The sequence below is a fragment of the Bufo gargarizans genome, chromosome 3, assembly GCF_014858855.1.
Source record: "Bufo gargarizans isolate SCDJY-AF-19 chromosome 3, ASM1485885v1, whole genome shotgun sequence".
Classification (NCBI taxonomy): Eukaryota; Metazoa; Chordata; class Amphibia; order Anura; family Bufonidae; genus Bufo; species Bufo gargarizans.
In genome coordinates, this window is record NC_058082.1 from 596,212,353 (window position 1) to 596,228,961 (window position 16,609).

At 46.5% G+C, this 16,609-nt stretch overlaps 1 protein-coding gene across 11 annotated transcripts in view; it reads left to right on the top strand.

Moving 5' to 3' along the window:
* The first annotated feature begins 951 nt into the window (after nucleotides 1-951).
* Nucleotides 952-16,609, top strand: part of SON (SON DNA and RNA binding protein) — a 105,746-nt gene continuing 90,088 nt past the window's right edge. For 10 of the 11 annotated variants that reach the window (XR_006388177.1, XM_044284438.1, XM_044284441.1 and 7 more), the window contains exons 1-2: nucleotides 971-1,100; nucleotides 7,274-7,395. Coding sequence is in view for 10 of the 11 variants with exons in the window: in XM_044284438.1 (XP_044140373.1) it covers nucleotides 7,277-7,395 (119 nt within the window). In the remaining variant the exon portion in view is untranslated. Of the gene's footprint in view, nucleotides 1,101-7,273; nucleotides 7,396-16,609 lie in introns of all 11 variants that reach the window. The other variant, XM_044284442.1, reaches the window with a different exon arrangement.

A 16,609-nucleotide genomic window follows, 5' to 3' on the forward strand; every position in this document is an offset into this window, starting at 1 on the left:
TATAGGGTGATATACTGCATACTGTGGGGTGCACTGTAACACTAGGGTGAGCCGAGCCCTGGTCTCCTTCCTGCAGAGCGGTGCCCACTTCCAGCCTGAGCCCAGCTGCCCAGAGCACTGATCCTGAGCCGCTGGAGTCTTCAGAACTGGAAGTATTTACAGTCATTCACTGGACTCTACCAGATGTGTGGATTTTTGTGTGTGTGTGTTGTGGTGGAGGGCGTGATTGCATGCTAAGGTGGGATCCAGGGGGCCCAAGTAAATTTTTGCCCAGGGTCCAATCAATATTAAAGACGGCCCTGACTGCGCCTGCAGCCGAAAAAGCACGTGAGCCTCTTTGTAAGTGTAACCACCAAGCACGTGCCCTCCTATGAAAGGTTGTAAACACATTGGGGGCACCGCACGTTTATGCCCTGGTATTGAGCCCATTTAGCCTCATGCACGTGCTGCTGTCCGTGTAGCATCCGCATTTTTGCCGACCCATTGACTTTAATGGGTTCACAGTCCGCATTTCGCAGTCAACTGTCTGTAAGACATGTTCTATCTTTTTGCCCCACTATACAATGCGTCACATCCGGCGCTTCCGTTCTTTTAGCCGGTCTTCTCCTATAACGCAGCAGAACCATGAAAAAAAACAAGGCAGAGGTGAATTTTTTTAAAGTATTTTTTTTTACATTTTCAGTAACTTTCGGTATACACTGTGGAAAAGTTTAGATACACCCATGCCAAACAAGGTCCTGAGAGGCAGAAGCCCTGACTGCATGGTGCCCGCTGCATCCCCCGTTATTTCCATCCATGAACGCGCATTCCGCCCGGGCCCCGCCCCCTTTCCCCCCTCGCGCCCGAGGCGCTCACGCTTCACTTTCCAGTCACGCTTACGTCACATGTCGCTGCCGCTCGCTGATTGGTTGAAACGCGCAAACAACACGCTGCGGACGGCGACGTCGCGGGAGCGCGCACGTCCTTGCGTCGGAAAAGTGCATGGACCATCGGGAGGAGGCGGAGTAGGTCCGGAGCGCCATGGCGACCAACATAGAACAGATCTTCCGTTCTTTCGTCGTGAATAAATTCAAGGAGATTCAGGAGGAAAACCGTAACAGGTTAGTGACCAAAGCGGCCGCTCGGTTCGGCGGGAGGAAGGCCGCGAGGTTATGGAGGCGCCGCCGTGGTGCCGCGGCCTGGCCGGGCCTACACGGCGCGGTGTGTGACTGCAGGGCCCGAGTGTCCGCCGAGAAGCATGTGTGGTGTGAGCAATCCCGGCCTGCACGGACAGGGAGCCGGGCCCGGGGTACGGTGGCGCCTCCCGCCTCACCAGGCCTCCCGCCCTCCACCATAGTAACCGCCAATAGGTGTCCTCCCTGCATGTGCGGCGGGACTACAACTCCCAGCATGCCCTGCAGCACGAGAAAGGAAGTTGTCGCTTCCTGAAGGGTTTGCTAGCTCGGAGACCTCGACAAGGAATGCTGAGGGTTGTAGTTTATTATTATTTTTTAATATATATATATATATATATATATATATATATATATATATATATAATATTTTTTTTTTTTTTTTTTTTTTTACATATCTGAAGCTTAGTAATATTTTTGATAATTTATTGGATCAATTAGTGCAATTAATGTTTGATTATGTGAACCTGTATAAATATGCACATTGCACTACCATGTCAGTCTGAAACTTAGTAATAAATATAACGTAATACGAAATCTGGCACGTTGGGAGTAGTAGTAATTGGCGCTTGATCGCTGTGGTGATCCAGTGGTTGGGAAACTACAACTCTCAGCATGCACTGCAGCACGAGAAAGGAAGCGGTCGTTTCCTGCAGGGTTTGGAGCTTGCGACTTGGAGACTTAGGAGGGGAATGCTGAGAGTTATAGGTATTCTTTTTGTTTGTTTTCTTTCTGTGTCCGTTCTGTTTTTTGCGACCGTATGCTGAACATCTTTTATTTCAATGGGTCCGCAAAAAAAGTCATTCCGTATTTCTGTTCTGCAAAAAAATAGAACATGTCCCATTATTGTCCGCATTACGGACAAGGATAAGACTGTTCTATTAGGGTCCAGCTGTTCCTTTCCGCAGAATACCGAACGCACACGTACGTCATTTGTATTTTTTTGTGGACCCCAAAATGCATACGGTCGTGTGCATGAGTCCTAAAACTGTGAAATGTGTTAGATGATAGGAGTTGTAGTTATTGGCACTTGATGGCTTCGGTTGTCAAACTACAACTCCTTGCATGCTTTCCGGTTGGGTCCGACAAAAATAAATCCTAACTTAAAGGGGGCATTGATGGCATATTGATAGGATGTGCCAGCGCTGTCAGATAGGTGGGGGGGCCCTCTCAACTCCATAACGGAGCCCCTGAGGTGAAGGAGCGAGCACTGTGCATGCGCTGACCACTCTCCGTTCATCAGATAGCTGAGCTAGCACACTGTGCAAGCGCCACGGCTTCTCCAATCACCGCTGTGCGGCTGCCAGAGATAACCGAAGCCAGGACTCCCATAGCGTTGAACGGAAGGTGGTCCTATTGTTTTCAGTTCACTTTGGAGGTCCTGTTCTGGAGGTAGGTGCAGGTCTAACATCCTAGAGATCTGCCATCAGTGTCCGAGATGGTAATACCCCTTTAAGGATGCGTCCACGTGGATATAAAACACTGCGGTTTTTGCAGTTGGTGCCGGTTCACACAGAGTTTGACGCTGAGTCTTGGGTGGAAACTGTGCAAACCAGTGTGAGAAATGTGTCAAATCTGCTTCCTATTGTTTCCGCCTGCTGGGAAGAAGAAAAGCAAACCGCTGCCGCTCTCTGACAGGTTCCACCGGCAAAATCGTCAGTTTTTTTCCTATGATAGAAATACCTATTGTCTGCAAAAGGTGGATCCACAGAAAATCCGGATGCCATTCGAGTTGTTTTTTATTTTATTAATTTTTTTTTATCCATTTTAATAATGCCTGTATGCAAAACGGACAAGAATAGGATACGCTCTATATTGGTTTGCGGTGCCACGGAATAAACGTTCACCCCGCGTTCTGTCCGTATCTTTTGCCGTCCTATTGAAATGAACGGGTTTGCACCTGTTAGGCAAAATTGTGGATTGGCTGCGGACACAAATATCCGGTCATCTGAATGAGCCCTTAGGGCAATTGCAGAGTGGACGGCATTTTCAAAAATCTCATCTAGACGCCACAAAAACCCCATTTACTGTGGGGAGTATTTGAAATCCGTAAGCTGTCAATTTATGCTGCAGAGTTTCAACCTTTACTGCGAATCTGCTTTTCTGCGGAAATTAAGTCCCATGTGGACGCACCCTCGTATACTTGGGCTATATTCAGATGAGCCGTATAAAACTCCCACCTGTTCTGTTCTCCCATTAAAGGAGGATTTTTCGACATCGTGGAATAGTTTCCCAGTTACTTTGGCTTTTTAGTTCGAGTGCTTTCAGTGGGTCATCCGTTTTTCGCATCCGTCAAAACAAAAACAAAGCTGCCGTGTGCAAGAAAATGAGCTTCACGTGGATAGCTTTTTCTCACGGGAGCCAGTACTAGTGACATCTGTCAGGAACCCCTCTGTGCGCCCCCCCGACGTTTATCGCAGACGCCCACTGTAAACATAGTGGCCCAGATTTACTAATGTGCCTGCGCCAAAAATCTGCCTGAAAAGTGGTGCGATTTGACGCATCAACACTTTTTTTTTTTTTTCTCCTTTAACCATGCTCGACAAGGGGCGGGGTCTAAGATGCGCCATTTTGCACCATTATTGCGCCACAGTTCTGGCGTAAAATGTCCGGTTCTATTATGTATTTTATAGCTATGACTGATCTGTCTTGAACACCACTGAAAGTCAATGGGGACGGATCCGTTTTCTCTGACACAATAGAAAACTGATTCGTCCCCCATTGACTTTCAATGGTGTTCATGACGGATCCGTCATGGCTATAGAAGACCTAATACAACCGGATCCGTTCATGACGGATGCATGCAGTTGTATTATTGTAACGGAAGCGTTTTTGCAGATCCGTGACGGATCCGCAAAAAACGCTAATGTGAAAGTAGCCTAAGGGCAGCGTTTTGGTGTCTGCCTCCTAAGTGGAATGGAGACGGGACGGAGGCAAACTGATGCATTCTGAGCAGATCCTTTTTCCATTCAGAATTCATTAGAATGCAAACTGATCCGTTTTGACCGCTTGTGAGAGCCCTGAACGGATCTCAGAAACGGAAAGCCAAAACGCCAGTGTGAAAGTAGCCTAAGGCCTCGTTCACATCACCGTTTCTCCTTTCCATTCTCTGCCTCCTTTTGAGGAGCAGGAGAACGGAAAGAACGGATTCTGCAGATAACAGACCTAACGGAGACTATAATGGTGTCCGCTCAGAACATGATTTTTGAGCGGAGACGAAAGTCCTCAACGGAGCCGGAGAACGGAAAGGAGAAACGGTGATGTGAACGAGGCTTTAGGCTACTTTCACACTGGCGTTTTGGCTTTCCGTTTCTGAGATCCGTTCAGGGCTCTCACAAGCCATCCAAAACGGATCAGTTTGCATTCTAATGAATTCTGAATGGAAAAGAACAAGGCCTTAGGCCTCTTTCACACGGGCGTTGCTGGAAAATGTGCGGGTGCGTTGCGGCAACACCTGCGATTTTTCCGCGTGAGTGCAAAACATTGTACTGCGCTCATGTGAGAAAAATCGCGCATGCTTGGTACCCAAACCCGAACTTCTTCACAGAAGTTCGGGCTTGGGATCGTTGTTCTGTAGATTGTACTATTTTCCCTTATAACATGGTTATAAGGGAAAATAATTGCATTCTGAATACAGAATGCATAGTACAATAGGGCTGGAGGGGTTAAAAAAAAAAAATACATAATAATTTAACTCACCTTAGTCCACTTGATCGCGTAGCCCGGCATCTCATCTGTCTCCTTTGCTGAACAGGACCTGTGGTGAGCATTCATTTCAGGAACAGAACCTATGGTGACGTCACTCCGGCCATCACATGATCCATCACCATGGTAAAAGATCATGTGATGGAACATGTGATGACCGGAGTGACGTCACCACAGGTTCTGTTCAGCAAAGGAGACAGACGAGATGCCGGGCAGCGCGATCAAGTGGACTAAGGTGAGTTAAAATTTTTTTTAACCCCTCCAGCGCTATTTTACTATGCATTCTATATTCAGAATGCTATTATTTCCCCTTATAACCATGTTATAAGGGAAAATAATAATGATCGGGTCTCCATCCCGATCATCTCCTAGCAACTGTGCGTGAAAATCGCACTGCATCCGCACTTGCTTGCGAATGCTTGCGATTTTCACGCAACCCCATTCATTTCTATGGGGCCTGCGTTACGTGAAAAACGCACAAAATAGAGCATACTGCGATTTTCACGCAACGCATAAGTGATGCGTGAAAATCACCGCTCATGTGAACACCCCAATAGAAATTAGTGGGTCGGTTTTCAGTGCGGGTGCAATGCGTTCAACTCGCACATCACATCCGCGCGGAATACTCGCCCGTGTGAAAGGGGCCTTACTGAGACAAGTGACTGAAAATCCACTGCAGATTTCAACAGCAAAAAAATGCAGCAAAACTTTTATTTATTTTTTTACACATTCCATTGCAAAGAGTGAGATCTGCTGTGGATTTCATATTCGCCATGCCGCACTTTTTCAGCTGCATTTTTATTTTTTCTTACCCAGTGCGTGGATGAGAGTTCAGAAATTCTCATCCACGTTGCTGCCACTGTACAATTCTGTACAATCTAGTGAAAATCCGCGACAGCAAATCCGCAGCTAATCGGTCACATGTGACCCCGGCCTAAGGCTGCCTGCACACGATGCAGATTACGTGCATTTTTCTGTGCAGATTTTCATGCAGAAAAACCGTCATGTAATGCGGCACAAGCAAAGTGAATGAGATTTGACAGATCTCTTGTACACTTAGCTTTTTTTCTTCCCTGTGGATATTGACCGGCCGTGTGGAGTTTATAATCTGCAGCATGTCAGTTGTTTGTGAGGTTCAGCGCCTTCTGTAGAGGGGATTTCTCCATAGACTTCAATGGGGTTGTTAACAGAAAACCTGCAACAAAAACCGCACCAAAACAGCGACCAATAGTGCAGATTTTGTGGATTTTCTGGATACAAATCTGCACCGTGTGACGGTTCTCTTACCCTGGGTTCACACCTGAGCGTTCCGAAAGGAGCGCTCTGCATGCGCGATTGTACCGGCGTTTACAATCGCGCATACAGAGACAAGCGAACGCCCATTGTCGCGCGTTCCCAAATGTCTATGTACGGGAACGCGCGACAAAACGCCCCAAAGAAGCTCATGTACTTTTGACCGTAGGGCGTTTTACAGCGCGATCGTACGCGCTGTAAAACGCCCAGGTGTGAACCATTCCCATAGGGAATCATTGGTTTCTCCTTGTTGAGCGTTTTACAGCGCGTACAGTGTTAAGGCGCGTTTACATGTTTTGCCAAGCAGGCCATTATCGGGAAAGGGCCGTACATTGTATTGAGGCAGTTCTTGGTATTGCAGCTCAGCCCCGTTGACTTGAATGGGGCTGAGCTGCAACTAGGGCATGTGACTGATGTACAGTGATGTCACTGGCCTAGCAGCTGACCCCGGGGGTCCTGCGTGTCGCACCCCCGATCATCTGATACTGATGACCTATCCTGAAAATAAGGCCCCCTGCACACGAACGTGTGCTTCCTTTTGCCGTATTGCGGACCCGCAATACACGGGTGCTGTTCCGTGGGCATTCCGCATCACTGATGCGGACCCATTCACTTGAATGGGTCCGCAAATCCGGAGATGCAGAACGGAACCCTGCGGAAGCACTACGGAGTGCTTTTGTGGGGTTTCGTCCCGTACTTCCGTACCGCAAAAAGATAGAACATGTCCTATCTTTTTGCGGAATGGCTGGATCGCGGACCCATTAAAGTGAATGGGTCCGTGATCCGCTGCGCCTGCCCCACGCACTGTGTTCGTGCATTGCGGCTTGCATTTTGCGGGCCGCAGCGCGACCACGGGGTGCATACGTTCGTGTGCAGGGCGCCTAAGACAGAACTATCTTTTCCTGGATAGCCCCTATAACATCCTACTGCTTTCCGAGGAGCAATCTTTGAGTCCTGTAGAGCGGCTTCCCCCGTCCCTGTACTGCATATAAAGGGGATGCTGTTGTCACCTGTGCATTTTTTACCCTGACTAACAAGTCAAAGGTTTAACAAGTCTAAAGTCAAAAATTGATCTTTTTGTTTTTCGCTATTTTGTTTGTTAGGGAATGAAAATCACCGGTGATAAGAGCGATCTGTCCATATCACAGGCAGGTACAGGGCCAGCAGCTCTACAGTGTGAGGACCCCATCAAACAGCTCCTCATAACCCAGCTTCCAGGACCTCTGTGAGTGTAACATGGGGGGGGGGAAGGGGGGATATTGGGTTGAACGGGGATGTCCAGTCCGGAGAAATTGATGACCTATCCTTGATATCAGATGGTGGGGGTGACCCGGCCCCCCATTGATCAGCTGCCAATGCCAGAAACCAAATGGTGGATGGAGCCGTGTGTAGAAGGCTCCATCGAGATGGCGTCCAGTGTTTAGTTTCAGACGCCGGCTGATCGGTGGGGGTGTCAGGTGTCGGACCCCCTCCAATCTGATATTGAGGATAGATAATCAATTTCTTCAGGCTGGAAACACCATTTTAACAGTTCATGCACATGTACAAAATTGTTAAAGGGTCATGTGCTTTAGGGGTGGGCGATATGGACTAAAATCTATATTGCGATATTATTTGAAGCATGTGCGATATATATTACAATATATTATTTTCTTCTGTATGTATACAAAGATATAAATTACAAAACTTTTCCAATAAATTTTTCATGTTTGTTGTGTAACAGATCTTTTTCCAAACAATGAAAAGATGAAGACTAAGTGTTAGTAAAACACACATTTCATATATGTCCCTCAGAGCCAGTGCCATCAGCCCCATGGCATTTGCCATCATCAGACATGTCCCCCGGGGCCCAGAGCCAGCGCCATCAGATCAGCCCCATGGCCATCCTTTGCAAATAGACCTGTGTGCTTTCTGCAGCTTCTCACTAACAAAAGGACCAAGGGGCTCATTTATCAAACTGGTGTGAAGTAGAAATGGCTTAGTTGCCCATATCAACCAATCTGATTCCTTCTTTCAGTTTGGACAGCTCTTTTGGAAAATGAAAGGAGCAATCTGGTTGCTATGGGAAACTAAGCCTGCACTACTTTACACCAGTTTGATAAATGACCCCCGCAATCTGTGAATTAAAACTATTTGCTGTTGTGCTCTGTGTTGCTGCATATGTGGATGCTATAGCAAAGCAACCACATGGATTATAGCTTTAAAGGGATATTCAGTTTACATTTAATTATCCCCTATTCTACTGCTGGGACCCCCACCGATCATGAGAATGGACGCCTCGTACCTCCTGCAGCCCACTGAAATGAATGGAGCGGCCAGACGGGCAAGGGTGCAGCCGTTCCATTAATTTCTGTGGGAATTCCAGAGATGGCAGAGTACAGCGCTCGGGTATCTCCTGAACTCCAATAGAAATGAGTGGAGCGGCCATGCTGGACTGGCCGCTCTGTTCATTTCAGGGGGCTGTGGTGGGTATGGGGCCCCCATATTTGTAATCGGGTCGCAGCAGTAGGACCCCCCACTGATCTAATAGTTATACCTTATCCTGTGGATAGAGGATAACTTAATGTAGCCAGAATACCACTTTAAATTAAAGTTACCAGGGTATACTGGAGGTTGTAGTGTTCCGCATTATATAGTACCCAAACCTTTGTGGTAAAGGAGAACGTGGTCTGCCCCCCCTGGTATTAGATGTTAGAATATACCTCTGCCTTGCATTCTTGATAAGCTTATCAGTCTTTTTCTAGAAAAACAGCACAGACATATGCGTCACATGACAGTAACCCCTGATGGACCCATTTTGGCTAAAATGGGGTCCACCGGGTTTCTGTTATGGAGCCTCATAATAAGGGCTCATGCACACGGTCATTGTTCACTTGAATGGGTCTGCAATCCGGGAGATGCAGTGCGGAACGGAAGCATGGATCGGACCCCCACGGAGGCACTACAGAGTGCTTTCGTGGTGTTTCTGTCCGCGTACTGCAAAAAAATAGAGCATGTTTATTTTTTTACGGTGCGGATGAATCACGTACCCATTCAAGTAGAATGGGTCTCAATCCATCCTGGCCGCCGTACGGATGTTGCCCGTACATTGGGGACCGCAAATTGCGGTTCCCAATGCACGGAACTGCTGCACAATAGCCGTGTGCTTGAGGCCTAAGGGTACTTTCACACTTGCGGCAGGACGGATCCGACAGGCTGTTCACCCTGTCGGATCCGTCCTTCTGCTATTTCGCCGGAACGCCGCTCCATCCCTATTGACTATAATGGGGGCGGAGCTCCGGCGTAGTTCGCGGTGAGAGGCTGTCGGACATGCAGGACTTTTAGTGGTGCGCCGGAGCTCCTCCCCCGTCCCCATTATAGTCAATGGGGACGGAGCGGCGGCACGGCGAAATAGCAGAAGGACGGATTCGACAGGGTGAACAGCCTGTCGGATCCGTCCTGCCGCAAGTGTGAAAGTACCCTAACATAGCACATGCGGCACTAAATATATATAATTATTTTTTTTGCTCTTTTCCTTTTTGCTCTTTTCCAGAAGATGTAGATAAGTTGCACAGTTAAATCGGTTTTCAGAGATTGATACTGATGACCTATCCTTAGTTTCTGGTGGGAGAGGGCGCCACAACCTACTCGGCTCACAAATCACAGCGCCGTATGTTGTATAACGGCAGTGCTCGGTATCGCGCTCAAACCCATAGAAGTGAATGGGCCTGAGGGCGATAACAAGCATGGCCGCTGTATTATGTATGGCGCTGTGCTTGGTGAGCACAAAGGAGGTCATGACGCTCACAGGAGAGTCGCCACCTCTTCAAATAACTGATCTGCGAGGGTCCCTAGTGTTGGATCCCCACCGATCAGATACCGATGACCTATCAAAATCTCGGAAAACCTGTTTTATACTTTAGTATTGAATTTTATAACTTTTATATGAATATAGTGGTGTCATGAAAGATTGCTGATTTAACATGGGCCTGTGGGTGACATTTAGCTATCATGTGAATAACTGTTAACCTCTAAACTTGGCACAAACCCTTTAAGTGTTCTTGCATGGCAAGACCACTTACTGTTATCTCACATATACAGTTGCAGGAAAAAGTATGTGAACCCTTTGGAATGATATGGATTTCTGCACAAATTGGTCATAAAATGTGATCTGATCTTCATCTAAGTCACAATAGACAATCAGTCTGCTTAACTAATAACACACAAAGAACTAAATGTCACCATGTTTTTATTGAACACACCATGTAAGCATTCACAGCGCAGGTGGAAAAAGTATGTGAACCCTTGGATTTAATAACTGGTTGAACCTCCTTTGGCAGCAATAACTTCAACCAAACGTTTCCTGTAGTTGCAGATCAGACGTGCACAACGGTCAGGAGCAATTCTTGACCATTCCTCTTTACAGAACTGTTTCAGTTCAGCAATATTCTTGGGATGTCTGGTGTGAATCGCTTTCTTGAGGTCATGCCACAGCATCTCCATCGGGTTGAGGTCAGGACTCTGACTGGGCCACTCCAGAAGGCGTATTTTCTTCTGTTTAAGCCAATCTGTTGTTGATTTACTTCTATGCTTTGCATCGTTGTCCTGTTGCAAAACCCATCTTCTGTTGAGCTTCAGCTGGTGGACAGATGGCCTGAAGTTCTCCTCCAAAATGTCTTGATAAACTTGGAAATTATTTTTTTCTTCGATGATAGCGATCCGTCCAGGCCCTGGCGCAGCAAAGCATGATGCCCCCACCACCATACTTCACAGTTGGGATGAGGTTTTGATGTTGGTGTGCTGTGCCTCTTTTTCTCCACACATAGTGTTGTGTGTTTCTTCCAAACAACTCAACTTTGGTTTCATCTGTCCACAGAATATTTTGCCAGTACTGCTGTGGAACATCCAGGTGCTCTTGTGCAAACTGTAAACGTGAAGCAGTGGCTTCCTCTGTGGTATCCTCCCATGAAATCCATTCTTGTTCAGTGTTTTACATATCGTAGATTCTCTAACAGGGATGTTAGAATATGCCAGAGACTTTTGTAAGTATTTAGCTGACACTCTAGGATTCTTCTTCACCTTATTGAGCAGTCTGCGCTGTGCTGTTGCAGTCATTTTTACAGGACGGCCGCTCCTAGGGAGAGTAGCAGCAGTGCTGAACTTTCTCCATTTATAGACAATTTGTCTTACCGTGGACTGATGAACAGCAAGACTTTTGGAGATACTTTTATAACCCTTTCCAGCTTCATGCAAGTCGACAATTCTTAATCGTAGGTCTTCTGAGAGCTCTTTTGTGCAAGGCATCATTCACATAAGGCAATGCTTCTTGTGAAAAGCAAACCCAGAACTGGTGTGTGTTTTTTATAGGGCAGGGCAGCTGTAACCAACACATCCTTATAGGCAAATTTACCACCCTAACTCCTCCCACAGTTTTTACACTACATAGACAGTAATATACAGAAACATGCTGATTGTTCCCGATTGGTGTGCTATTACTTTGTGGAACGTTTCGCCGAATGGTTCACAAAATATCAGCATTTTTGTGGTGAAATTGGTCCCATAGGAATGAATACCGTAATGTTCAAAACCAGAGTAGGAGCTGAAAAATCAGGACATGATTTCTAAACTGCCACCACTCCCTCATTTTCAAGCCCACCTACATAAATCTTATATCAAAACGTTCAGCTATGCCTGCTGCCACAAAAAATGTGGCTAAGCCATAGTCCTGATAGTTTTCACAATATGACCGTTTGTTTGGAACTCACGCCACCCATGGACATTCATTGGAACTCCACTCTAGCCACCTCAAATTTGAAGGGCAATTTCTAAACTGCGACTGTGCCTTCATTTTTAATATTTCAGAGACATACTATGCAGCAAAATGTAGGTCTGGGTCTTGTGATTCTCACAATATATCGCTCTTCGCTGTAGGATTTATAGTTTTTAAAATTACAACTGTTTGAAGATGGCAACAGCCAGTGAAGTGAGCAAGTTGGAGCAGTTTGTTTTTAACCGCTCTTCTCTGCCCTTGCTGTAGAGTGATTGAACCACACTCCAACCTTTCCACAGTTACTGCAGCCACTCCAACCACAGAACAGTAACTCCGCCCACTCCAGTTGAAACTCCACTCTAGCCACCTCAAATTTGAAGGGCACAGTTACTCTGCCCACTCCATAAAGTTACTCTGCCCAGTCCAACCTTTCCACAGTTACTCCAGCCACCCACTCCAACCACACAACAGTTACTCAAGCCACTCTACCCAGTTACTCCGCCCACTCCAGTTGTAGACTACTGGTGGAGGCAAGAACACTTCACACAATTTCCCCCAAAATTGTAGCTTTTCTAGTATAATCTGCATTTCTTAAAATGCAGATTTAAATGTGTGATTGGATACTGCTAATATTCTCAGCCTTAGGCCTCTTGCACACGACTGTATGCCCTCCAAGATATACGGTCTGTGAGTGGGCCACATGTCCTGGAGCGGCATTGATCATGCGCATGGGAGAACACAGCATCAGATTACAATGATGATGAGTGCAGGACAATAGCACCGTGGGCGGCCCTGTGTGCACCGCGTCATTGTAATCTATGATGCGGTGTGCTCCCATGCGTACGATCAATGCCGCTCCGGGACATATGGGTCGCTCACGGACCGTATAGTAGGGCTGAAACGATTGCTCGATTGAATCGAGTAATTCTACACAAAAAAAATCCTCGATTGCAAATGATTTTTGGCCGATCTGGGGGACATACATGGCAATGGAGGAACTGATGCACTTGGGCTGGTCGCATAGGGGTTAACGAAGGGAGTTGGGGACTGATGGCAGGGGGTCTGAGTTTTTATAAAGGAAACCAGTCTATTAATAAATTTTTTCCTATTAGAGTACTCGATTAATCATAAAAAATAATCGATAGAATACTTGATTACTGAAATAATTGTTTACTGCAGCCCTATCTCAGAGGGCATATGGTCGTGTGCAAGAGGCCTTAGGCCCCTTTGCACCCGCGCGGAATTCTCGCCAGTGTGAATGCGTGATGCGAACGCATTGCACCCGCACTAAATGGGGCTGTTCAGATGAGCGGTGATTTTCACGCGTCACTTGTGCGTTGCGTGAAAATTGCAGCATGTTCTATATTCTGCGTTTTTCACGCAACACAGGCCCCATAGAAATGAATGGGGCTGCGTGAAAATCGCAAGCAAGTGCGGATGCAATGCGATTTTTCACGCATGGTTGCTAGGAGATGATGTTAGTAAATTGATTGATTAAAGTAAATTTACTGTATTTTTTCCCCTTTAACATGGTTATAAGGGAAAATAATAGCATTCTTAATACATAATGCTTAGTAAAATGTTGCTTGAGGGGTTAAAAAAAAAATAATTACCTCCCCTCATCCACTGGATCGCGCAGCCGGAATAGTCTTCTTCTTTCAGGACCTGCAAAAGGACATTTGATTACGTAATCGCGCTCACCACATGGTGAGCGCAGTAAAGTCAACGCAGGTCCTGCTGAATGAAGATAGAAGAATCATCTGTCTTCATTCAGCAGGACCTGCGTTGACTTTACTGCGCTCACCATGTGGTGAGCGCGATTACGTAATCAAATGTCCTTTTGCAGGTCCTGAAAGAAGAAGAAAGACTATTCCGGCTGTGCAATCAAGTGAATGAGGGGAGGTAATTTTTTATTTATTTTTTAACCCCTCAAGCAACATTTTACTAAGCATTATGTATTAAGAATGCTATTATTTTCCCTTATAAGGGTCCATTCACACGTCCGTGGTGTATTACGGATCCGCAATACACCCGGCCGGCACCCCCCCATAGAACTGCCTGTTCTTGTCCGCAGTTGCGGACAAGAATAGGACATGTTCTATATTTTTTTTTTTTTGCGTCTCTGCAGACCGGGCCGCACTCCCGTAATGATCTGGGGGAATGGGGGACATGGATGGCATGGAGGCTCTGGGGAAGGGGGACATCATGGCAATCTGGATGGAGGGGCTGATGGCAGTGCCATCATGGGGGCACTGGGGGGCATGGCATGGAGGGGCTGCTGAACTGATGGCACTGGGGGACATGGTGGATGGCATAGGAGGCACTGGGAAAGGGGGACATTTTTATAAAGCAATACACTATTTTAAGAAGGTTTTTCTTATTAGAGTACTCGAATAATCGTAAAAAATAATCGATAGAATACTCTATTACTTAAATAATCGTTTACTGCAGCCCTACGTGCACTACTTTTTTGCGGTGCAGACTGTTGGATGTGGATCTCGGACCTGATTCAAGTGAATTAGGTCCGTGTCCGCAGACAGTGGCTACATGGTCGGTGCTTGTGCATCGCGGACAACACAATTCGTGGTCTGCAGCATGCGTATGGCCGGCCCACCAACTGCATTTCATGGACTGCACACATCCGTGTGAACGCAGCCTAAATGGACAGTAATGTCAGATTGCCTTTTTTTTTTTTTTTTTACCTCAATATTTACAGAATTATAAAAATTCATCCACGCGCTTTCTGCATCCCTGTGTCCGTTCCGAAGAAAGACAGAACATGTTCTATACTTGCTGCAGTCCCATTCAAGTGAATGTGCCTGGGCTGCAATACCAAGCACAGCCATTATTCAGTGGACGGCGCTGTGCTTGGTAAGCTGTGAAGAGACTGGAGCTCTGGTGGGCACAGCTGATTGGCGGGGGTCTCGGCAGTTGGACCCCCTGATCTGATATTGATGACCTATCATGAGGATAGGCCTTTAATATCAAATTCCTGGATAGCCTCTAAGAGCCAGGACAGGAAGTAGAACACATGTAGTAACTTCAAAAATTATATTCAGAAAACCATCCACCTGTTTTTTTTAACAAAAAAAACTTTATGGAATATTCACATTTAGGCCTCATGCTCACGACTGTATTTTTAGTCCGCGTCCGATCTGCATATTTTGCGGTTAGAATGCAGACCCATTCATCTGAGGCTTAAAAAAAACAAAAAACGCACGTCACACTGACGTCAAACACATGCGGTCCGCGGCCATGTCGCAAATGATGGAACGTGTCCTGTTCTTGTCCATTTGGCAGGCAATCCGCGACTTGTGGACTAAACGGATGCAGTGATGTGCAGGAGGCCTTAGGTTGTGATTTAAAAAATGATGGAAGTGTCTCTAAAGATATCTGTAAATATAAGGTGCGGCGTGTAACATCTGCCCAGTTGGCTTAGTCGGTGCTCGGGGCTCATGCACGTAGTCGTAGCCTGTTTTGCGGTCCGCAAATTGCAGATCAGAAATTAACGGAACGTCCTGCCCTCTAGAACGGTCCTATCCTTGTCCGTAAAACAAGAATAGGACATATTTGTTTTTTTGCGGGTGCCATGGAACAGACATACGGATAAGGACAGCGCTCGGTGTGCTGTCCACATCTTTTGCAACCCCCATTGAGGTGAATGGGTCCGCAAAAAATGCCGATCTGTTGTGTGCCTTAGTTTAAGAATGCCTCTTTTTAATTGGTGCATAAATATAATGTTCCGTTAGTACGGCTTTTGGCAAACGGTTGTGTGCTCTACGTCGTGCAGCAAATTCCTGAGGATTGGAATACCGTCCTGTCGTAAATCCCTTAATATTGTATGGCAGGACTAAGGTGGTGGCGCCTAGCTAAGGGTACTTTCACACTTGCGGCAGGGGATTCTGGCAGGCAGTTCCGTCGCCAGATCTGCCTGCCGGATCCGGCAATCAGGATGCGTTTGTAAGACTGATCCGGATGCGGATCCATCTGACAAATGCATTGCAATACCGGATCCGTCTTTCCGGTTGTCATCCGGAAAAACGGATCCGGTATTTTTTTCTCATTTTAAAAGGCCTGCGCATGCGCAGATCGGGAAACTGGATCCGGTTTTCTGGAACACCAGATCCGGTATTAATAAATTTCAATGGAAATTAATGCCGGATACGGCATTCCAGCAAGTGTTCAGGATTTTTAGCCGGAAATAAAACTGCAGCATGCTGCGGTATTTTCTCCTGCCAAAAAAACGTAAGAGGGACTGAACGGATTGCTCTCCATTCATAATGCATTAGGATAAAACTGAGCCGTTTTTTCCCGGTATTGACCCCCTAGGACGGAACTCAATGCCTGAAAACAAAAACGCAAGTGTGAAAGTAGCCTAAATGTCATGGTCACTGTATAATTTGGCTTAAGAACGTCAACCGTGGGGGTTAGATGCACATGCCGGTGTAGGTGCTTTTTAAATACAGTACAATCATCGGCTCCTACAATACAGGCCCATTAATTACAATTAATCTTACACGTCGCATGCACACGTCCTTATTTTCGTAGCTGAAAATCAATTCCATGGAATTCTGAAAGCCTCGTTCAGTTTGAAGATATTTCGGTAACAATATCCACCGCGTGTGAAGACCTAGTCGCAGGTGATTTGTCATACAGCACCACAGAGTCCACACCTCGGTGCCCCTTCTGG